Source organism: Doryrhamphus excisus, chromosome 18 (assembly GCF_030265055.1).
Source record: "Doryrhamphus excisus isolate RoL2022-K1 chromosome 18, RoL_Dexc_1.0, whole genome shotgun sequence".
In the NCBI taxonomy this organism is placed as follows: Eukaryota; Metazoa; Chordata; class Actinopteri; order Syngnathiformes; family Syngnathidae; genus Doryrhamphus; species Doryrhamphus excisus.
Genome location: NC_080483.1, coordinates 7,906,043 through 7,923,659, shown reverse-complemented (window position 1 = coordinate 7,923,659; position 17,617 = coordinate 7,906,043). Strand labels below are relative to the sequence as shown.

The window sequence follows — 17,617 nt, the reverse complement described above, 5'->3', positions numbered from 1 at the left end:
GCCTCTAAGAAGTGAAAGTTACGTTTGTGTTGAAGTGAGAGTTAAGCTTATGTGAGTGACAACCATGCATCTAATAGAATGTGTGTATTTTTCAATTTTCAAGGATAATATCGGTTATCTGTTACATGTTGTTTCACTGTAAATTAGGGGTGTCCAATATTGGCTTTTTTGCTGATACTGATATTGACCAACTATTAATTTTTGATACCAATACTGATCTCCTGTGGTGGAATGTGTGTATACGACATTTTTTTAATATTGGTTTTCATGCTGGAGAAAAAAATCTGATACCGATGCCACATTTTTATGCTGATATCAGGATGATAATTATCGGTACAAATAATTGTCAGACATCCTTACTGTAATAGTAGTAATTTTAGAAATACACATCAGATTGGACCTTTTAGTCAAATAGCAATGAAGTCTTTTACAATTTGCTCTTCCATGTTGATCATATAAATAAAGGCATATCTAAGTGATAATAAATCAAGAGTTAATATAGGTAATAAACCAGTTTAAGCAACAACAAAAAATCAGAGCAAAACACCCTGTAGGAGCTATTTATTAGTGTGTTCCTAGGTTTCTAATATCTATCTATTTATTTTTTGTTGTTGTTGTTTTGTTTGGATTACTTGATAATATTTTCTTGTTAGTTATTTATTTGTTTATCCAGCATATTTTGTTGGGGTTAATTAGTAGTTAATTTGTGGGTTTATTTCATTGGATAACACCCTGGGCTCCTGCAATATATTTAGGTAGGCAGTGCTCACAGGACCAGCATGCACCCGGGTGGGCCTATGGTTTTTGTACCAGCATAAGAGAGGCAACAGGAGACAAGGCCCTTGTTCCTTTTTTGTTTGTTTGCTTGCTTGGTAATAAAAGGAAATACGAAGAAACAGAACAAGATTGTTTTGACAATGACTCTTTTGCCTGCGTAAAACACAACCCGTGGTGCATCAGTGGCCTGTTGATTATAATTTAAGTTAAGTTTAATTTTGAAGGACAAATAGCCACTACACACCCCCACCCCCCTTAAGAGTCAAAATCCCAGTCACTTGTCTAAATGTTGGGATTTAATGTACAGAAAAATCAGCGTGCCAACATAAAACTGGAGTGTTTTTGACCTGAAGTAACCTCTCATTCTTTTCCATAACATGAATGTTATCAACAGTCAGTCTAGTTTCAGCCAAATAATGTAAACAAATGATAGTCCCTGAACTCAGGTGACATTCACTGCGTGTAGATAAGATGCACAGGAGACGTCACATGTTATCATTCCTTATGGAATAACATTTCAGGACTTTTTTTTTACCATTATTGTCATGTATATATGAACAAATAAGGCCACTAATGTATTAAAAGCAGCTCTCACTATAATGGCGTTGATAGTGGTTGACTAGCTATTTAGCTTCCTATGTAGTAGTAGCCACTGAAACAGCATCCATATTGAAACAGATATCAGTGCATAATAATGTGGCACATTTCATTGCTGGTAACTGCGGAGATAGTAATTAATTTTATTTTAACACTGTTACCCCCAACATTGTACATCACTGCAAACTACCACCACAATAATACACATTATCACTACTCTCCAACAACCTCACTCAATACTGAACATTACGATCTTGGCATTCTGGTAGTGTATCACCTTTGATGCACGCAATGAAGTGAAATAAAATAATAAGGATTTGCAGGGTTTATTAGGCCGTAAAAGAGCACATCCAGTATATAACAGGCATCAGTATATAGATGATTAAATCATGTCGTCCTAACATCAGATTACAATTGAATAGCTGTCAGTGAACACAATCGAGTCAGCCTCTACCGAAATGACCTTCTTATAAAGCCACAATGCGCTGCTCATTTTTCTGGAAATGCTTCAAAAAACGATCTATATTTGGGTCAATGGACTTTCATCTGCCAGTTAAACTCATGTAAAACCCTTATTTTAATGGCATTGTGTGCCATGAAGATGACATCCATGAGAATATGACAGCAGCAAGGCATCGTTGAATTATTTCACTGATTATGCGATGGATGATTTTTTACCTGTTCCATTAAGATTCCATGTTTGTGTTTGTTGTGAAGTAGCATCATAAATATTGGGTTTGGTACTCACGCAGTCTTCAGATTCCTCATTCAGGGGGATCCTCGGGGGTGAGCGGCACCTTTGTACCTGATGCTTCCTGCAGGGAGCTTAGTGGAGAGTGTTTGTTTATAGACTCGGTGTATTAAAAGTCTGTGTTTCTTTTCTAAGCTACTCGTTTGCACTTTGTCCTTTTGGCCTCTTCATCCACAACCCCCCCCTCCCTCGTTCCCTCCCTCCTCCATAGGTGCTGGATGTGTGAGGTCACGAAGCAGGCCAGAGGAGAGACACCCTTTTGGTTCACTGACGAGAAGTTATTGCATCATATTCTCATAGAGTAGAATGTTCTCTTGATGCCGGTATTCATTCATGTCATTTTGCAAAATAGGATTCCTAGCATATAAATGAAATATTTTCATAAAGAGAGCATAGAAAGGACATTTTAAAATATTTACATATGAGAGGCTGAAATCACATGATATTTACATGTTAAAATAAATGTAATTAAACACAAAAATAGCAGTCGATTAAATGGATAACCTATTAATCAAATGATAAAAAAAGTTAGAAGGTCGAGCCAATTATATTAATGTTGAAAAAATAATTTATGACATGTATTCTCTGTGGGAAATACAATATAATTACAGCATATTGTGCAGGTATAGACAATAAATGTCACGTCTATATATATTGATACTTCATCTGCATTATATTGTTGCACTATGATGTTTGCAGATGACATTGTGATTTGTAGTGAGAGTAGGGAACAGGTGGAGGAGATGCTAGAAGAGTGGAGGTTTGCCCTGGAAAGGAGAGGCATGACGATTAGCTGCAGCAAGACGGGAGTATATGTGTGTGAATGAGAGGGACCCAAGTTGAAGAGTGAGGTTACAAGGAGAAGAGATACAGAAGGTGGATAATTTTAACTACCTGGGGTCAACAGTTCAGAACAATGGAGATTGTGAAAAGGAGGTGAAGAAGCGTGTGCAGGCAGGATGGAACGGGTGGAGAAAAGTGTCAGGCGTGATGTGTGATGGAAGAGTTTCAGCTAAAATGAAAGGAAAGGTATACAAAACTGTGGTGAGACCAGCCATGTTGTTTGGTCTAGAGACGGTGCCACTGAGGAAAAGACAGGAAGCAGAACTGAAGGTAACAGACATGAGGATGCTACTTTTTCTATGAATGTCCCATTTCTCCAGCTTTTTGGACAGAAAATTCTGTCTTTTAATACACTCATTGACATCAAAATTAAAATTTTCACTGAGGAAGCAGAGACTGGAGGTAGCAGAGATGAGGATGCTGAGGCTCTCATTGGGAGTGACCAGGATGGATAGGATCAGGAAGGAGTACATGAGAGGGACATTACATGTTAGAGGCCTTGGAGATAAAGTCAGAGAGGCCAGACCGAGATGGTTGGGACATGTCCAGAGGAGAGATAGTGAATATATTGGTAGAAGGATGTTGCCAGGTAGGAGCCGTAGAAGAAGACCAAAGATGAGGTTTATGGATGTAGTGAAGGAGGATATGAGGGTAGTTGGTGTGAGAGAGACAGATGTAGACGACAGGGTTGGTTGCTGTGGCGACCCCTGAAGGGAAAAGTCCAAAGAGGAAGAAGAATCTACATTATATTGCAACAAATGAAAGCAATATCCATATTTCTCCCTGTCATTAATAATACATTATCTATCATTTATAGGATTTTTTGAACAGTTGATCAAGTATAATATAATATACAGTAATTTCCAAGTCTTTCTACAAGTGCCTAATAAAAAGGCTTGACATATCGCCTTTAGTAAATTAACCAGACTAGCAGAACACTAGATAATTACAGCCACCACTCCTAAGTAACAGCATTCGCTGCTTGGTTGCTCTTATTGATTTGTTTAGTGTTTTACTGTCTTACTTGTGGAACCATGTGAAATTCAGACATATACAATACATACAATGACCCGCAGGGGGCAGCCTAGAATCATGCATGCTTCCATTAACATCACACAATCACATCAACATTTCTCTTACAGTCTTCTTTATTGAAAGGAGTTTTCATGAGAAGTGTGTTTCTCAGCCGCTACACAGGGCAAGTACAGCATGCACAACAATACACAGTTATACAAATATTTTTTTTGTTTGTTTTTTTTTGCACTTCCCCCAACCAACATTCTTCTATTTCTGCATATTTGAGCTACAGGAGAACATCTCAGCTACTCTGTTGCAATATTTTCCAGATAGATTCAATGGAATTACACACACTGCACAGTTTTACAATCACAGTGCGTCATCATTTATTAGTTTTTTTTTTTCATTGACAAGATGTGGTTTCTTTAGGTTGTGTAACCAAGATTGCTAAGTTTAAATTCAGTGACACTTTTAAACCAGAAAGAAAACAAAGAGGCGCATCATTTGGGAACACAGTGTAAAGGCTAACAAGAGAGTCACAAACACAACATAATAAAGTGCTTCATGCATATTTAAGCCTCACGAGTCAGAAGGAAGAGAGAATTAAAGGATAAGACAGATTGATAAGCATTAGAGTGCTTCTGTATTATTAATTCAATATAAACACAAACACACACACACACAGCCACAGGCTCTCTTCCTGACTGGCTGATCAGGAGGGTCAAAGAGAGCGTGTGACGAGTGACAGTAATCAATCATTGCATCGATCCTCCCAGATAACCAGTGAACTTGTATTTGAGGTCAGAGGTCACCTGACTGTCAGATGAGGTCATATACGTGTGATGAGCGATAAGATGTTCTCGATAACCTCCACTAACCTAAAGTTTCATCCATCCGGGACTTTGGCTTCAAGTCTTTTTCTCCTCATAAATAAAAGTGCGATGCTAAACTATTCAAATACCGTAAATGTGGCACATTCAACAGCGGCTGATCATTATACAGTAGCTAAATAAATTAAATATAGATTTTCTCTCAAGCTGGGAGTAATACACATATAAAAATAGTTGCCAGACATATTTTTTTCCCCCATGCAAACCAAAGTCAATACCTTCCAAACCCTCCTGCGCGATTGATGTTGATGTTCTGCTCAGATTTCAAATATTTGCAATAAAAGTACTCTCTTCAATTGCCATTGTTCACTTGGGACACTGCCCCACACTTTCATTCATTCATTCATTCATTCATTTTCTAACGCTTTTCCTCACGAGGAAAGCGGGGGTGCTGGAGCCTATCCCTGCTGTCTTCGGGCGAGAGGCCAATCACAGGGCACATATAGACAAACAACCATTCACACTCACATTCATACCTATGGACAATTTGGAGTGGCCAATTAACCTAGCATGTTTTTGGAATGTGGGAGGAAACCGGAGTACCCGGAGAAAACCCACGCATGCACGAGGAGGTCTGCGCGCTAACCACTCGACCGCCGTGCCGCCTGCCCCACACTTATGAAACACAAAGTATAAAACGTCTACATACTCACTAATGAATGACAATGTAAGATGACTGATAGTACGGATGGAATCAGAGTCAGTCTTGCCTTTAGCTACAATCATGCTTCCATCGCTCTCTAAAGCGTATACAGGACGCCACCATCTTGCACTACATACATACATGTATGCTGTACTGCAAATTGTCTATTATGCCGTACATTTTCTGCTTGACTTTCACGTATTTTTAGATTATTACCGACTTAAGATAAATAAGACTGCAGAAAAATTGGATATTTTCAGAAAAAAAAGTTGAATTTGCGGGGTCACAAATGCTAAATTGCGAATTGTCTATTATGCCGTACATTTTCTGCTTGACTTTCACGTATTTTTAGATTATTACCGACTTAAGATAGATAAAACTGCAGAAAAATTGGATATTTTCAGAAAAAAAAGTTGAATTTTGCGGGGTCACAAATGCTAAATTGCGAATATTCAGGCATCAACTGTCAACTGTACATAAAAATGTCATTGTGTGATCATATCACCTCGTACTTAGGTATGTGACAAAAATAAATGAAAAATAAAATAAAATAATAATAATTAAAAAAAATAATTAAATTATATAACGAAAGCAGGAAGTGAACAAATGTAACAGTTACTGATTGTAAAAGTACCAGATGGAGGGGTAGGATTTAATAAGCTTTGCTTCTTCCTACTCCTTTTGGACATGTGGAACTGTGAACTGATTATGGGATGCATTTAATTGTAATCTGGTGCATGTTCAAATGAAATTAAACCATAACCATAAAAATGAGGCCTGAGTACCATTTGAAAAAAAATTGAATTATACTGTTTACAATAAATGTAAATTGACCTGTAGTCGGTGAGACTAGAGTATGCCAATTTTGCTATTAGTACACAAGGATTGTATCCAAAAATATCAGCCTAGCAACAAGTAGTTGAGAAAATCATTTGGCAATTGATGCTGCAGCGGCTTTGACTAATTATTATTATTATTTTTTTAAAGTAATGAACATAGCGTCATAATGTAGCGGGAATACCGTGTTGAATTCAACTGTAAATATGTTTTTCTCTCACTGTTCCATCAGTTAGAGTAATACATGTCGGCTGTAAACATCATCTGTGATTGACACTTGGCGGAGGTGAGTGTTGAACCTGGCATCCCCCTGACAAGCTACTATAAACACAGACGGTACACACACACACACACACACTCTGGTGGGAATATTCACTAAAATGTGCATTCATTCAAGGCTAAAAATAGACTCCAACAGATGCATAATTTACTCAAGTATGAGCAACCTTTTACCGGAGAGACACACTCTAGCAGTGGAGGGACAATATTTATCTTTTATACTTTTTTTAGATTGAAAAATATCATTTTGTAATATATATATATGTTTTGAGTATAATCTATAACAGGTTTGGTTGAGGGACACACAAGTACAGCACATACTGTATTAACACATTGGTTAGATGAGGTTAGCAAAAAATAAGTATGAAATACTTAATAAAAACACATAAACACATAAATAATAATAATAATAATATACAAAGCTGCACTGTTCAGTGGTCACCTGCAGCGCTCTCAGCCATGTCACACAGGAAGGAAGTAACGGAGGAAGAAGAAGCAGCAGGGGGGAAGGAAGGCGACGCCAAGGAAGATGGAGGTGCGTTTACAGCAGGTGACAATGAAGCTACAAAGATGGCTGATCGTCTGCATACAGATTTGGAGAGTTAAGTAAAAGGTGAGCCTGTAAAAGAGAGAGAGAGCGAGAGAAAGAGAGGAAGGAAGGAGCAGCAGTGAGAGACATCAGAGCCAAGCGTGGACACAAAGACAGATGGTAGAAAAGAAGAGACAACAGCCAGCCAGCTAAATTTGCCACAGGGAACGTGTCATTTTCCTTTTTCCCAGGGAATGATGGGGTGTGTTTGGGATGTGCACACAGAACTCCGGGGCCACATTTAGAGTTCACACAATGTCAAATACGGCAGCAGGGTAGAAAAGCTTACATTTCATCTTCACAAAAATGTCATTAGGGATTTAACCACGGGCCGACTCACTTCACTTACTGACAGGAAAAAAACTTCTTTTTTGTCACATTTTTTTAATGCATGGGTGAGCCGGATGATGGTTGTTGGGTTTTTTTTGGGAAAGTGCACTCCAGTGGTATGCACACATCCTGTATGTAACTTTAACGTGAAAGGCTTGAGTCTCAGTCTGACACTTTTGAGTATTTTAGCCATAATCCCATAACCCCAGTTCTGGCTAAAACCAATGACAAGTCATAATAATAATAATCATTTAACTTGCATAATTGGCCAAGATTCATTGAAAAAATGAGTAAAACTCATTAAAAAATATGTTTAGAAATACAAATGAACTGCTGGTTCTTGTTAATGCCATAATAAAGATTTTAGATAGGGGAGGGGCCCACAGCAGGTCCTGCTTCTCTTGAGAAGATCCATATAGTTAGTGGAACCTTGGTTAGTGTACTGTCGAGTTAAATGCAGAAATCCCCCCCCCCCCCCCCCCCCCCAAAAAAAAAAAATCTTGTAATGTTTAAAGAATCCATTAAAAAAAACTACTGAATCCAGACGGTGATCCGGATCACCCACAAAATCAGTTCTTCCATATCCAATTTCCGAAAATTCCTGAAATTTTCATCCAAATCCATCCTGAACTTGTCAAGTTACAGAAACTCCACACTGCGCTTGGCGGAGGTAAATATACGACTGCACTTTGCATTTTATTTCTGCTAAATTACCTTGCATTGCTCCTCATAAGGCTGCACTCTGTGTGTATGCTATCGGACCCGCCTCTACCCACCGAGACTAAGAGACTGACAAAAGTACTCAGTCCCTTCAATCTGTTGTTGTATGCAACAAATGTGTCAAGGTGCTGAAACCAATGGAGGCGGGGAAAACAGGCACACAAAAAATAACAAAAAACTGACACAAGCAAAATTGTTCAATTTCACTCATTCATTCATTTTCTATCGCTTTTCCTCACGAGGGTTGTGGGGGGTAACAGACATGAGCCAATCACAGGGCACATATAGACAAACAACCATTCACACTCACATTCATACCTATGGACAATTTGGAGTCGCCAATTAACCTAGCATGTTTTTGGAATGTGGGAGGAAACCGGAGTACCCGGAGAAAACCCACGTATGCACGGGGAGAACATGCGAGATGGCCAAGGGTGGAATTGAACTTGGGTCTCCTAGCTGTGAGGCCTGCGCGCTAACCACTCGACCACCGTGCAGCCTGTTCAATTTCATTATTGTGTAATTAATTTATTAACATCCCAAGACGTTTTTTTTCTTAATGTGACATTTTGTCACATTTTAATCTGTAGCTCGTGTGATACCTCTAGGAAATGTCTCTGTTAGCAGCGTGTTAGCTCGGAAAATGGAACTGACAGTTAATGTCCCCCCCCACCCCTGCTCCATTGCCTGTCTGTGATGCCATCAGATGTTGACTTTTTGTTCAACGATATTGCACCACAAGTTTCTGCTTTTCTTATTAATCAAGGCTGCAAAATAACCCACAATGGAGCCCAGTTGAGTTGCAAGGGCCAGCATTTTGATAAAGAAGATAAGAAACATTTTAAATCATTAAATTATTTGTAGCAAAGTAGAAAGGTGCCTCCTCTCTAGCCTCAAAATTTAATACATTTTTTTATTTGCATTATTTCATATGGGAAAAAATGATTGTTTTCAGTTGGAGTTGAATCACTAGATATGTCTACATAAGTCATGCAGGGAATGATGAACAGGTGACAGGAATGCATCCTGTTCAAATGCATCAGTCACTGCTATGGAGGCAAAGCTTGTGTGGAGTGAAATATCCAGTATATCCAGTATTGTCACGATCGGGCTTCACCCCCTCGTGACAGCTTTCTTAGTTTTCATCTTTCCTCTCTGTTCCTCGTTCGTGCCCTTATTTTGTAGTCACTTCCTCTGTTGCTATGTTCTGCTTTCCGTTCCTTGCCATTTTCTCCCGCACCTGTTTTCAATTTCCACACTCCCTATTTAGTTCAGGTGTGTGCTCTTTCATTTGTCGGTTCATTGTCTTGTGTTGAGTTTGCCTTGCTACTGCGCCATACAGCTGCATCGCATTAATAAATATATTTTATCTGCATTTGGGTATGAATCTCTGCATCCTGGGGTCGAACTTTACAACTCATAAGCCGGACCGTGACAGTATATTTATTCTAGACACCATTCACTGTGCAATATATTGGTTCTAAGTGATCATATTTCATATTTAATTCACTAGCAAGATCCAATAGTGTATATACTGATCATGTATCTCATTTCATATTTCATATTACCTTGTATTGAATATCATTCCTGGGTAAAATTGTTAAACTGTTATTACTTTTAGGTTGTTTATATTGTTATCTTTGCTGCTGTGCAATGTAAATTTCCCCACTGACGGACGAATAAAGGTATATCTAATCCAGGGGTGGACAAACTACGGCCCGGGTCCACATGCGGCCCACAAAAAATCGGGCTTTGAATCCGGCCCGCCAGTTGTCAGTTTCTAAGCATTTCAACTTTTAACATACAAACTGTCTCTGTGTGGAGTTTGCATGTTCTCCCTGTGCATAGGAATGTGAATGGTTGTTTGTCTGTATGTGCCCTGTGATTGGCTGGCAACCAGTCCAGGTTGTACCCCGCCTCGCGCCCGAAGACAGCTCTGTCCGCAACCCTCGTGAGGATAAGCGGTAAAAAATGAATCAATGACATACAGACTGGCGACATGACTTGCAAGTCAGATGTCTTATTTAATAAAAAAAAAACAACAAAACTGTAAAATTAAATGACATAGTTTGATGTGGTCTGATGTTTAAAGTGCTCCTGAAATAGTTGATAGTATAAAATTAGACAAATAATTCAAGGAAAATTATAAGCATAAAATAATGTGTGTGTGTGTGTTAAATATATGTTCTGGCCCCCTGGACAATTTTGTTAACTCAATGCGGCCCACGAGTCAAAATATTTGCCCACCCCTGATCTAATCTAATCTAATCTAGCACATATTGCTCTTGTCATGAGCCGTGGGTCTTTCTGTGGGATCCCCCTCCAATCCAAAAACATTCACAGGCAGTTCAGTCTTGCTTGTAACATAAAAACACACAAGGAACATATTTGCTTTACTTTTCATGTGTGCTTGTGTGCTTGAAAGCGTTATGTGCAATATTGCAAATAAGTGGTAATAAATAACTATAATAAATAATAACTAGTGGCAAAGCAGTATTGCATGAAAAATGGTGGACAACACAAACAAATGTTGCTTCAAGCACCCAAGAGAAAAGATGGATTCATTTATTCTGCAGGGTAAAGCTGATTGATGAAATGCGTTTTTACGTAACGGCAGATATATCAAGTGCGTTCTTACCTACCTGACTTTTGTATTAGCTGGCGGTGGCCTCCGAGTGCAAGCTGCTGAATTTGGACGGGTCCCGGTTGTCACATATGTCAGTTGAGGACACGGCGTTGACATTCAAACACATGCTGCACAACAGAGAGCAATCAGCATCAACATCAATATCGAATAGCTCAGCGTTCCACCGCTGACAAGAAACCTGCTATACGCATCACTGACACTACGGTACAGCAAAGATTCCCCCTCTGAGGAATAAAATTGAATCTTCCCAAATGTATTCCTGCTTGTCAGCCTGCAGAATGGAGATCCAAGATGGAGTCTTACCTGTTGTCATTGATGTCTGTGGTGTTTCCTGTGGACACAGAGACGTGTGTGAGGGAGGATGCAGGCACATGCACAGTGGGCAGCACTGTGACATGCATCTCATTTCAAGTCATTTCAATTCCTATGTTCTGAATGTCCCCTTTGGGGAAATAACGCATGTTTTTGTGTACAGTAGGAACAAATGGTGGGCATGCAAGCATGCATGCAGGCTCTGCACATCTGTTCAGGGCGCTGTGAGCATTTTGGGGGTTCACTGCCTTGCTGAGCATTGTCATTTTGTAGTTAGACCCTGACTTTATTATTTATAATTGTTTATTCAGCCTTAAGTGGTTTATCTCAGGAAAAAACCTTACTTAAAGGGCACCAATTACAGTAAACCTCGGATATATCGGACTTGGATATATCGGAAATTCGCTCACAACGGACAGATAAAAAAGAACCGATTTTTCTGTAATGCATTTCCAATAAAAATTCATTGCATATATCGGATTTTTTATAACGGATTTCGCCTATTTCGGACAAAATCTCCAGTCCCGTTCCAATGCATTTCCATTAAATTTCCCTCGCATATATCGGATGGCCGCATCGTGGCGCTCCGATTTGCCGAATCGTGACAGGCCGCTATACGACGTCATTTGCAGCGTTTGCAGCGTTGCCTGCGCGTCCAGGTACATTGGAAACATAGTCAAGGAAGTGCCTTTTTATAACGGATAAAATCAGATTTACGCATATACCGGATATAAATCCGATATATGCGTAAAACGGACATTTTCCGGTATACGCATATAACGGATTTCGCTTATATCGGACAAAACCAGTGGGAACAATTGAATCCGATATATCCGAGGTTTACTGTATGTTCATTTTTAGCCCTTTGTATTGACTCCTATAGAGCAGCTACACCAAATAACCCGCTGAGAAAGCTTTCTAGATCTTCCACAATCTGCACCTAGTCCAACTGTATTTCCTTGGATTGCCTGTTTTTAATTTATTCCACATATTGCCCGCATCCGAGCAAGCCCACTCGACTGTGATTGATCCCACTCATCTTGTACAGCTCATATTTTGTAGGTCCCCTTTAAGCTACCATACAGTTTTTCCCCACACAAATAAATTTATTCACTTTATTCAGCATGCAGAACCCGAGTACCCGGAGAAAACCCATGCATGCACGGGGAGAACATGCAAACTCCACACAGAGATGGCCCCTTTAAAATAGGCCTCATGACGGCACTGGTCTGGTTTAAACGCTTGATTGAGCATGTCGAGCCTCGCTATTTATGCCTATTGTCAGTGAAGCACAAGACTCATCAAGGTTTATGTCACACCTACTGCTGCTGACTATTATTCTCTGAGTAATATCACTTGACCTTTACCTTATCTAACATTCCATACTACTAAAGTAATAAAAATATGATCTATGCTGATATCATAACGATATCGGATCGGAAAGTGAAAAAATTGTATCATTTTAAAAGTTAAGCAACAGAAAGTTAATTTGTAGTAGTAAACACATTTGAACTACAAATACTAGATGTTTATATATTATTTGACCATCTCCACACAACCCAATACTGCCACAGATAGATTGTAGTCCTGTGGTGCTAGTCTCCATAGTTGGTCAATAAAAAGAATTGAGACAGCCTCCCGTTGTTATGCCTGATTTGTTAACGTGATAAAATGACATTTACATGCTGTTCATAATAATGCTCCATCCTCAAACAAAATAATGCTTTTCTATCAGGTATCTGTTCCCTTAAGAAGACAAATAATAGCCTTAGCTTGTAAAAGGTCACTTTATTTCTCCACTTCCCACAAATGACCACACTGACATTCTCCTGCTGAGGACGCCATCACTCCTCACACAATCTTCTCCACATAAAAATGACTAAACATCCACAGAGCCAGAGTCAGTCAATTACATTAGTGGGTATTTGTATGAGCGGTGTCGTCTGTATTTCTATCTCATCTTGTGTCCCTGAACTACTCATGCGGGGAATCATCCCCATTCTGGCTTCTCACACACTTGAAAGCTAAAAAAAATGCACATTCCCTGGGCGTTTCATTATCCTATTTCTATTCTATTCGCTATTTATTATCCTAAGAAGTGATTTTGGTATTTTCATCCTCTTATGTTGCTTTTAAGGGAAACAAGATATTATACCGTGCAGTTCAATAGCATTGCAAACTATTCCCACAATAAAAATGCATCGATCACATCATCATCTTTGTAAAGGAACAATTTTATCTTTGTATTAGGTCTGTATTGATTGTGCAGCAGTGAGCGTACAAATCATAGGCTTCCACTCATTGTTATACATGGCCCAGGCTGTCGTAAATTTTGCACTTTGTGCAAATTTAATGACTTTGACTATTGTCAGGGAACCTTGTGGGCGGCCGGATTGTGGGAGCGTATCTTTTGCAGGAAGAAAATATGTGGCGGATAATGAAAACCCAGCAGGAACCGTCATGTCCTCTCCTGAAATGTACCAGAAAGGCATTTCGAGGTACAATGCTTGGACAGTCTCACATACTGTACAGTTTCTGCTGCAGCTTATTGGAACTCTCCACACGTAAGTCCAAATATATTCATCCATCAAAGTGGAAATCACCCTAAACGCACCAACAAATAGGAAATAGGTCATTTAAAACTATCTTAGTTTGTTATAGTGATGGTAATTTGCATCCAGTTTTAGCTTTTCTGATTTTTTTTTTTACTACAGCTGGATTTAAGAAGGTGTGCTATCATTAACATAACACAGGAAATGCTATCATTCTTGCTGACACGAGCTGACACAGGAAGCCTTATCTGTCTCCTCCAGAACCCTTTAATGATGGACTCTTATCACACAAGTCATGCATGGAATGATGAACAGGTGATATGCATGCATCCTGTTTAAAAATGTATCTAAATGTATCAATCACTGCTACGAAGGCAAACTAAAGAAGTCAGCTCATGGAGATGAACTACGTGACAGAGGTTTGTTTGTTACTGTGTGGATTTTTTGATACAAATATTTTTTATTTGATGGAAAACATAACATTTTGAGCGTATAATCTTCATAATTAGGCTATTTATTGGCAGAAAAAAAAACGGAGACCCTTGGGGAAGTTGACATTATGTGTCAATGCAGACGTCAGCTCATTTGCAAGTACACTTCCTTAATTTGACTTTGTGTGTGGAATATGCTGTTTACATTTAATGAGGTGTATTTTTTTTGGAGTTTGGCCAAAGTACATGTTTTTGGTTGCAGCAAAATGAACAATGAGATGTTATACTACGGGAAACATAAACATAAATCCACTGTTTTGTACTATTTATGTAATTGTCTTCACTAACTTTTTCCTGTGATGTGCAAACAGGCTGAAATTGACATCAGATTGTATTTTACACACAACAGGAACAAAAAAAGTACTCGATCACACATAACTAGCGCGTAGCACACCTCTACTCATTGGGACTAAAAGACTGAATGACTGATGGGGGTTCACTCGCTCTATTTAGTCGACTATAAGTGTTGACACAGATGCACAGAGAAACAAACATGTATGCACACAATTACAGACTTCATTGTTACCCAGCTACCCAGCATGTTGTGCGGGTTATAAATCAGGAGAAAATAATATAGTTTTGCATGTTTAGGCATCACATTATGTGTTCCTCATGTCTTACTTGCAGAGGTGGGTGCAGGTCGCTGATTAGCAAGTCTCAAGTAAAGAGTAAAGTAAGGACATGCAAGTCCAAGTCAAGTCTCAAGGCTGGACAAGACAAGTCGAATCAAGGCCGAAATCATTCATTCATTCATTTTCTACCGCTTTTTCCTCACAAGGGTCGCGGATGGGTGCTGGAGCCTATCCCAGCTGTCTTCATATACGCACATATAGACAAACAACCATTCACACTCACATTCATACCTATGGACAATTTGGAGTCACCAATTAACCTAGCATGTTTTTGGAATGTGGGAGGAAACCGGAGTACCCGGAGAAAACCCACGCATGCACAGGGAGAACATGCAAACTCCACACAGAGATGGCCGAGGGTGGAATTGAACCCTGGTCTCCTAGCTGTGAGGTCTGTGCGCTAACCACTAGACCCCCGTGCCGCCCCGCCGAAATCATAGGCTTGAAATTTCCCAGTCCTGAGAAATGCTTCATGTAATCCACACATTTTGTTGTTGTTTGTTCTTAAACGTGATTGGACATGAATGGATGCATTCAATGTGGCAGATTTTGTGGGAAAATATGTTGTCTTGCTAGAAATTACATAACAATCATGTTAGTTAATACTTTGAATGGGTAGACATTTCACTCAACATATTCACTGAAAATGTCTAATGGTCAAGTAGTCATCAGACTAAAGTCCGAGTCATTAGTGTCAAATGCCGAGTCAAGTTGCAAGTCATTATTGATATTGTCAAGTCAACACCAAAGTCATCAAAATTGCGACTCGAAGTCCAAGTTGTGTGACTTGGATCCACACCTCTGGTTACTTATGTTATTTATGGCAGCCTTGTGAGTAGTGTTGGCATTCCGTTTGATTTGTGTAGTGGGTGTACGGCTATAAATTTTAAGCTAATTCATTCCAAAATGAAAGCACTTCCTCAAGGAAATTGATGCTATGTACAGTAGCGCCATAGGCATAACCCTGGCTTGATTAGAATATCAAAAATATACATTTTTATGGGAGTCCCAATTGCTGAATAGCAGGGATCTACTGTTGTACAAATCGTTATTCTCATGGGCGGGAGCTCACCATTTTCCGAATCAAGCATCTCTGCGGTGTCGTTTTGGCTTGCAGGGGGCCTACAAACAGCAGAAGGAGCACAAACAATAATCACATTTTTATTGTGATTGCTAGTAAACAAACACACACATAATATTATGCATCCCCGGCTGCTCACGTGTTCTGTGCATTGTTCTGGTGGTCCAAGTGCTTGGTGGGCCGGTTCTGGTTGGTTTCAGGTGCAGTACGTTCGCTTTCCAGTGGTGGAGCAGCAGCATCAGTTTGTGGAATTTGTGCGTCTTCGTGAGGAACATCAGGCAGAGCAACCGGGTGATCGTTGTAGCCTCGGATGAAAACGGTGTGAGTGGGGGAGGGGTGGCCAGGACGCACAGGCTTGGCTGTGAAAAAGAATACAAACTAATGTTGTGATGTAAAACAAAAACATATAATGTAAACAGATATACAGTAATCACTCATACAGTATATAGAAATGTCATAGTTTGCGTGGGTTTACTCCGAGTACTCCGGTTTCCTCCCACATTCCAAAAACATGCTAGGTTAATTGGCGACTCCAAATTGTCCATAGGTATGAATGTGAGTGTGAATGGTTGTTTGTCTATATGTACCCTGTGATTGGCTGGCCACCAGTCCAGGGTGTACCTCGCCTCTCGCCCAAAAACAGCTGGGATAGGCTGCAGCATACCTGCAACCTAAGTGAGGATAAGCAGTAAAAAATGGAAGGACGGATACTTCGGAGTACTTTCAGAGTTACAGCATCAAAAATGTGTTTAGGACCTCATAAATATTCATTCATTCATTTTCTACCGCTTTTTCCTCATGAGGGTTGTGGGGGGTGCTGGAGCCTATTCCAGTTGTCTTCAGGTGAGAGGCAGGGTACACCCTGGACTGGTCGCCAGCCAATCACAGGGCACATATAGACAAACAACCATTCACACTCACATTCATACCTATGGACAATTTGGAGTCGCCAATTAACCTAGCATGTTTTTGGAATGTGGGAGGAAACCGGAGTACCCGGAGTAAACCCACACATGCACGGGGAGAACATGCAAACTCCACACGGAGATGGCCGAGGGTGGAATTGAACCCTGGTCTCCTAGCTGTGAGGTCTGTGCGCTAACCACTGCACCGCCGTGCCGCCCTACCTCATAAATATGAGTTTATAATAATAATTATTATTATGATTAATTATTATTATAATTATAATAAATTATTAGAGCCCACAAATAATTATAGCAATAAAAATAACACTTCTATAGTAACTTTTACACACATTATTAGCAAATACACCTTCATAATAAGAGTAAATAAGCCATTTAAAACACAAGTAAGACTGTGTTGTTGTATATGTGTTCCTGTGATAGGGGAGATGAGTGAAGCAGGCAGACAGGAAGTGATGTCAGGGGTTCAGAGTTCAGTTTTAGCCACAACCTTTTAGGGAACCTTTTAGGGATAATTATACCTGTTGTGACATAAATCACTTGTTTACAATTAAAACAATGCTAGATCGTGACTAGTGCCACATAAATCTGAAAAAACTGCAATAAAAGCCTCTTGTTCCGGTGATCAAGTCTGGTGCTTGTGTGTCTCACCTACCATTACAGTAACATTACTGACATCTAGAGACCAGATTGGAGTACTACCAAA

At 39.6% G+C, this 17,617-nt stretch overlaps 1 protein-coding gene across 4 annotated transcripts in view; it reads right to left on the bottom strand.

The window, feature by feature from the left end:
* Nucleotides 1–4,087: 4,087 nt before the first annotated feature.
* Nucleotides 4,088–17,617, bottom strand: part of kif5ab (kinesin family member 5A, b) — a 132,123-nt gene continuing 118,593 nt past the window's right edge. The window contains exons 25-29 of one of the 4 annotated variants that reach the window (XM_058054644.1): nucleotides 16,128–16,347; nucleotides 15,980–16,029; nucleotides 11,224–11,251; nucleotides 10,912–11,027; nucleotides 4,089–7,253 (exon numbers count right to left, since the gene is read on the bottom strand). In XM_058054644.1, coding sequence (XP_057910627.1) covers nucleotides 10,928–11,027; nucleotides 11,224–11,251; nucleotides 15,980–16,029; nucleotides 16,128–16,347 — 398 coding nt within the window. In that variant the 3' untranslated portion in view covers nucleotides 4,089–7,253; nucleotides 10,912–10,927. Of the gene's footprint in view, nucleotides 7,254–10,911; nucleotides 11,028–11,223; nucleotides 11,252–15,979; nucleotides 16,030–16,127; nucleotides 16,348–17,617 lie in introns of all 4 variants that reach the window. The other 3 variants (XM_058054645.1, XR_009120040.1, XR_009120041.1) reach the window with 3 other exon arrangements.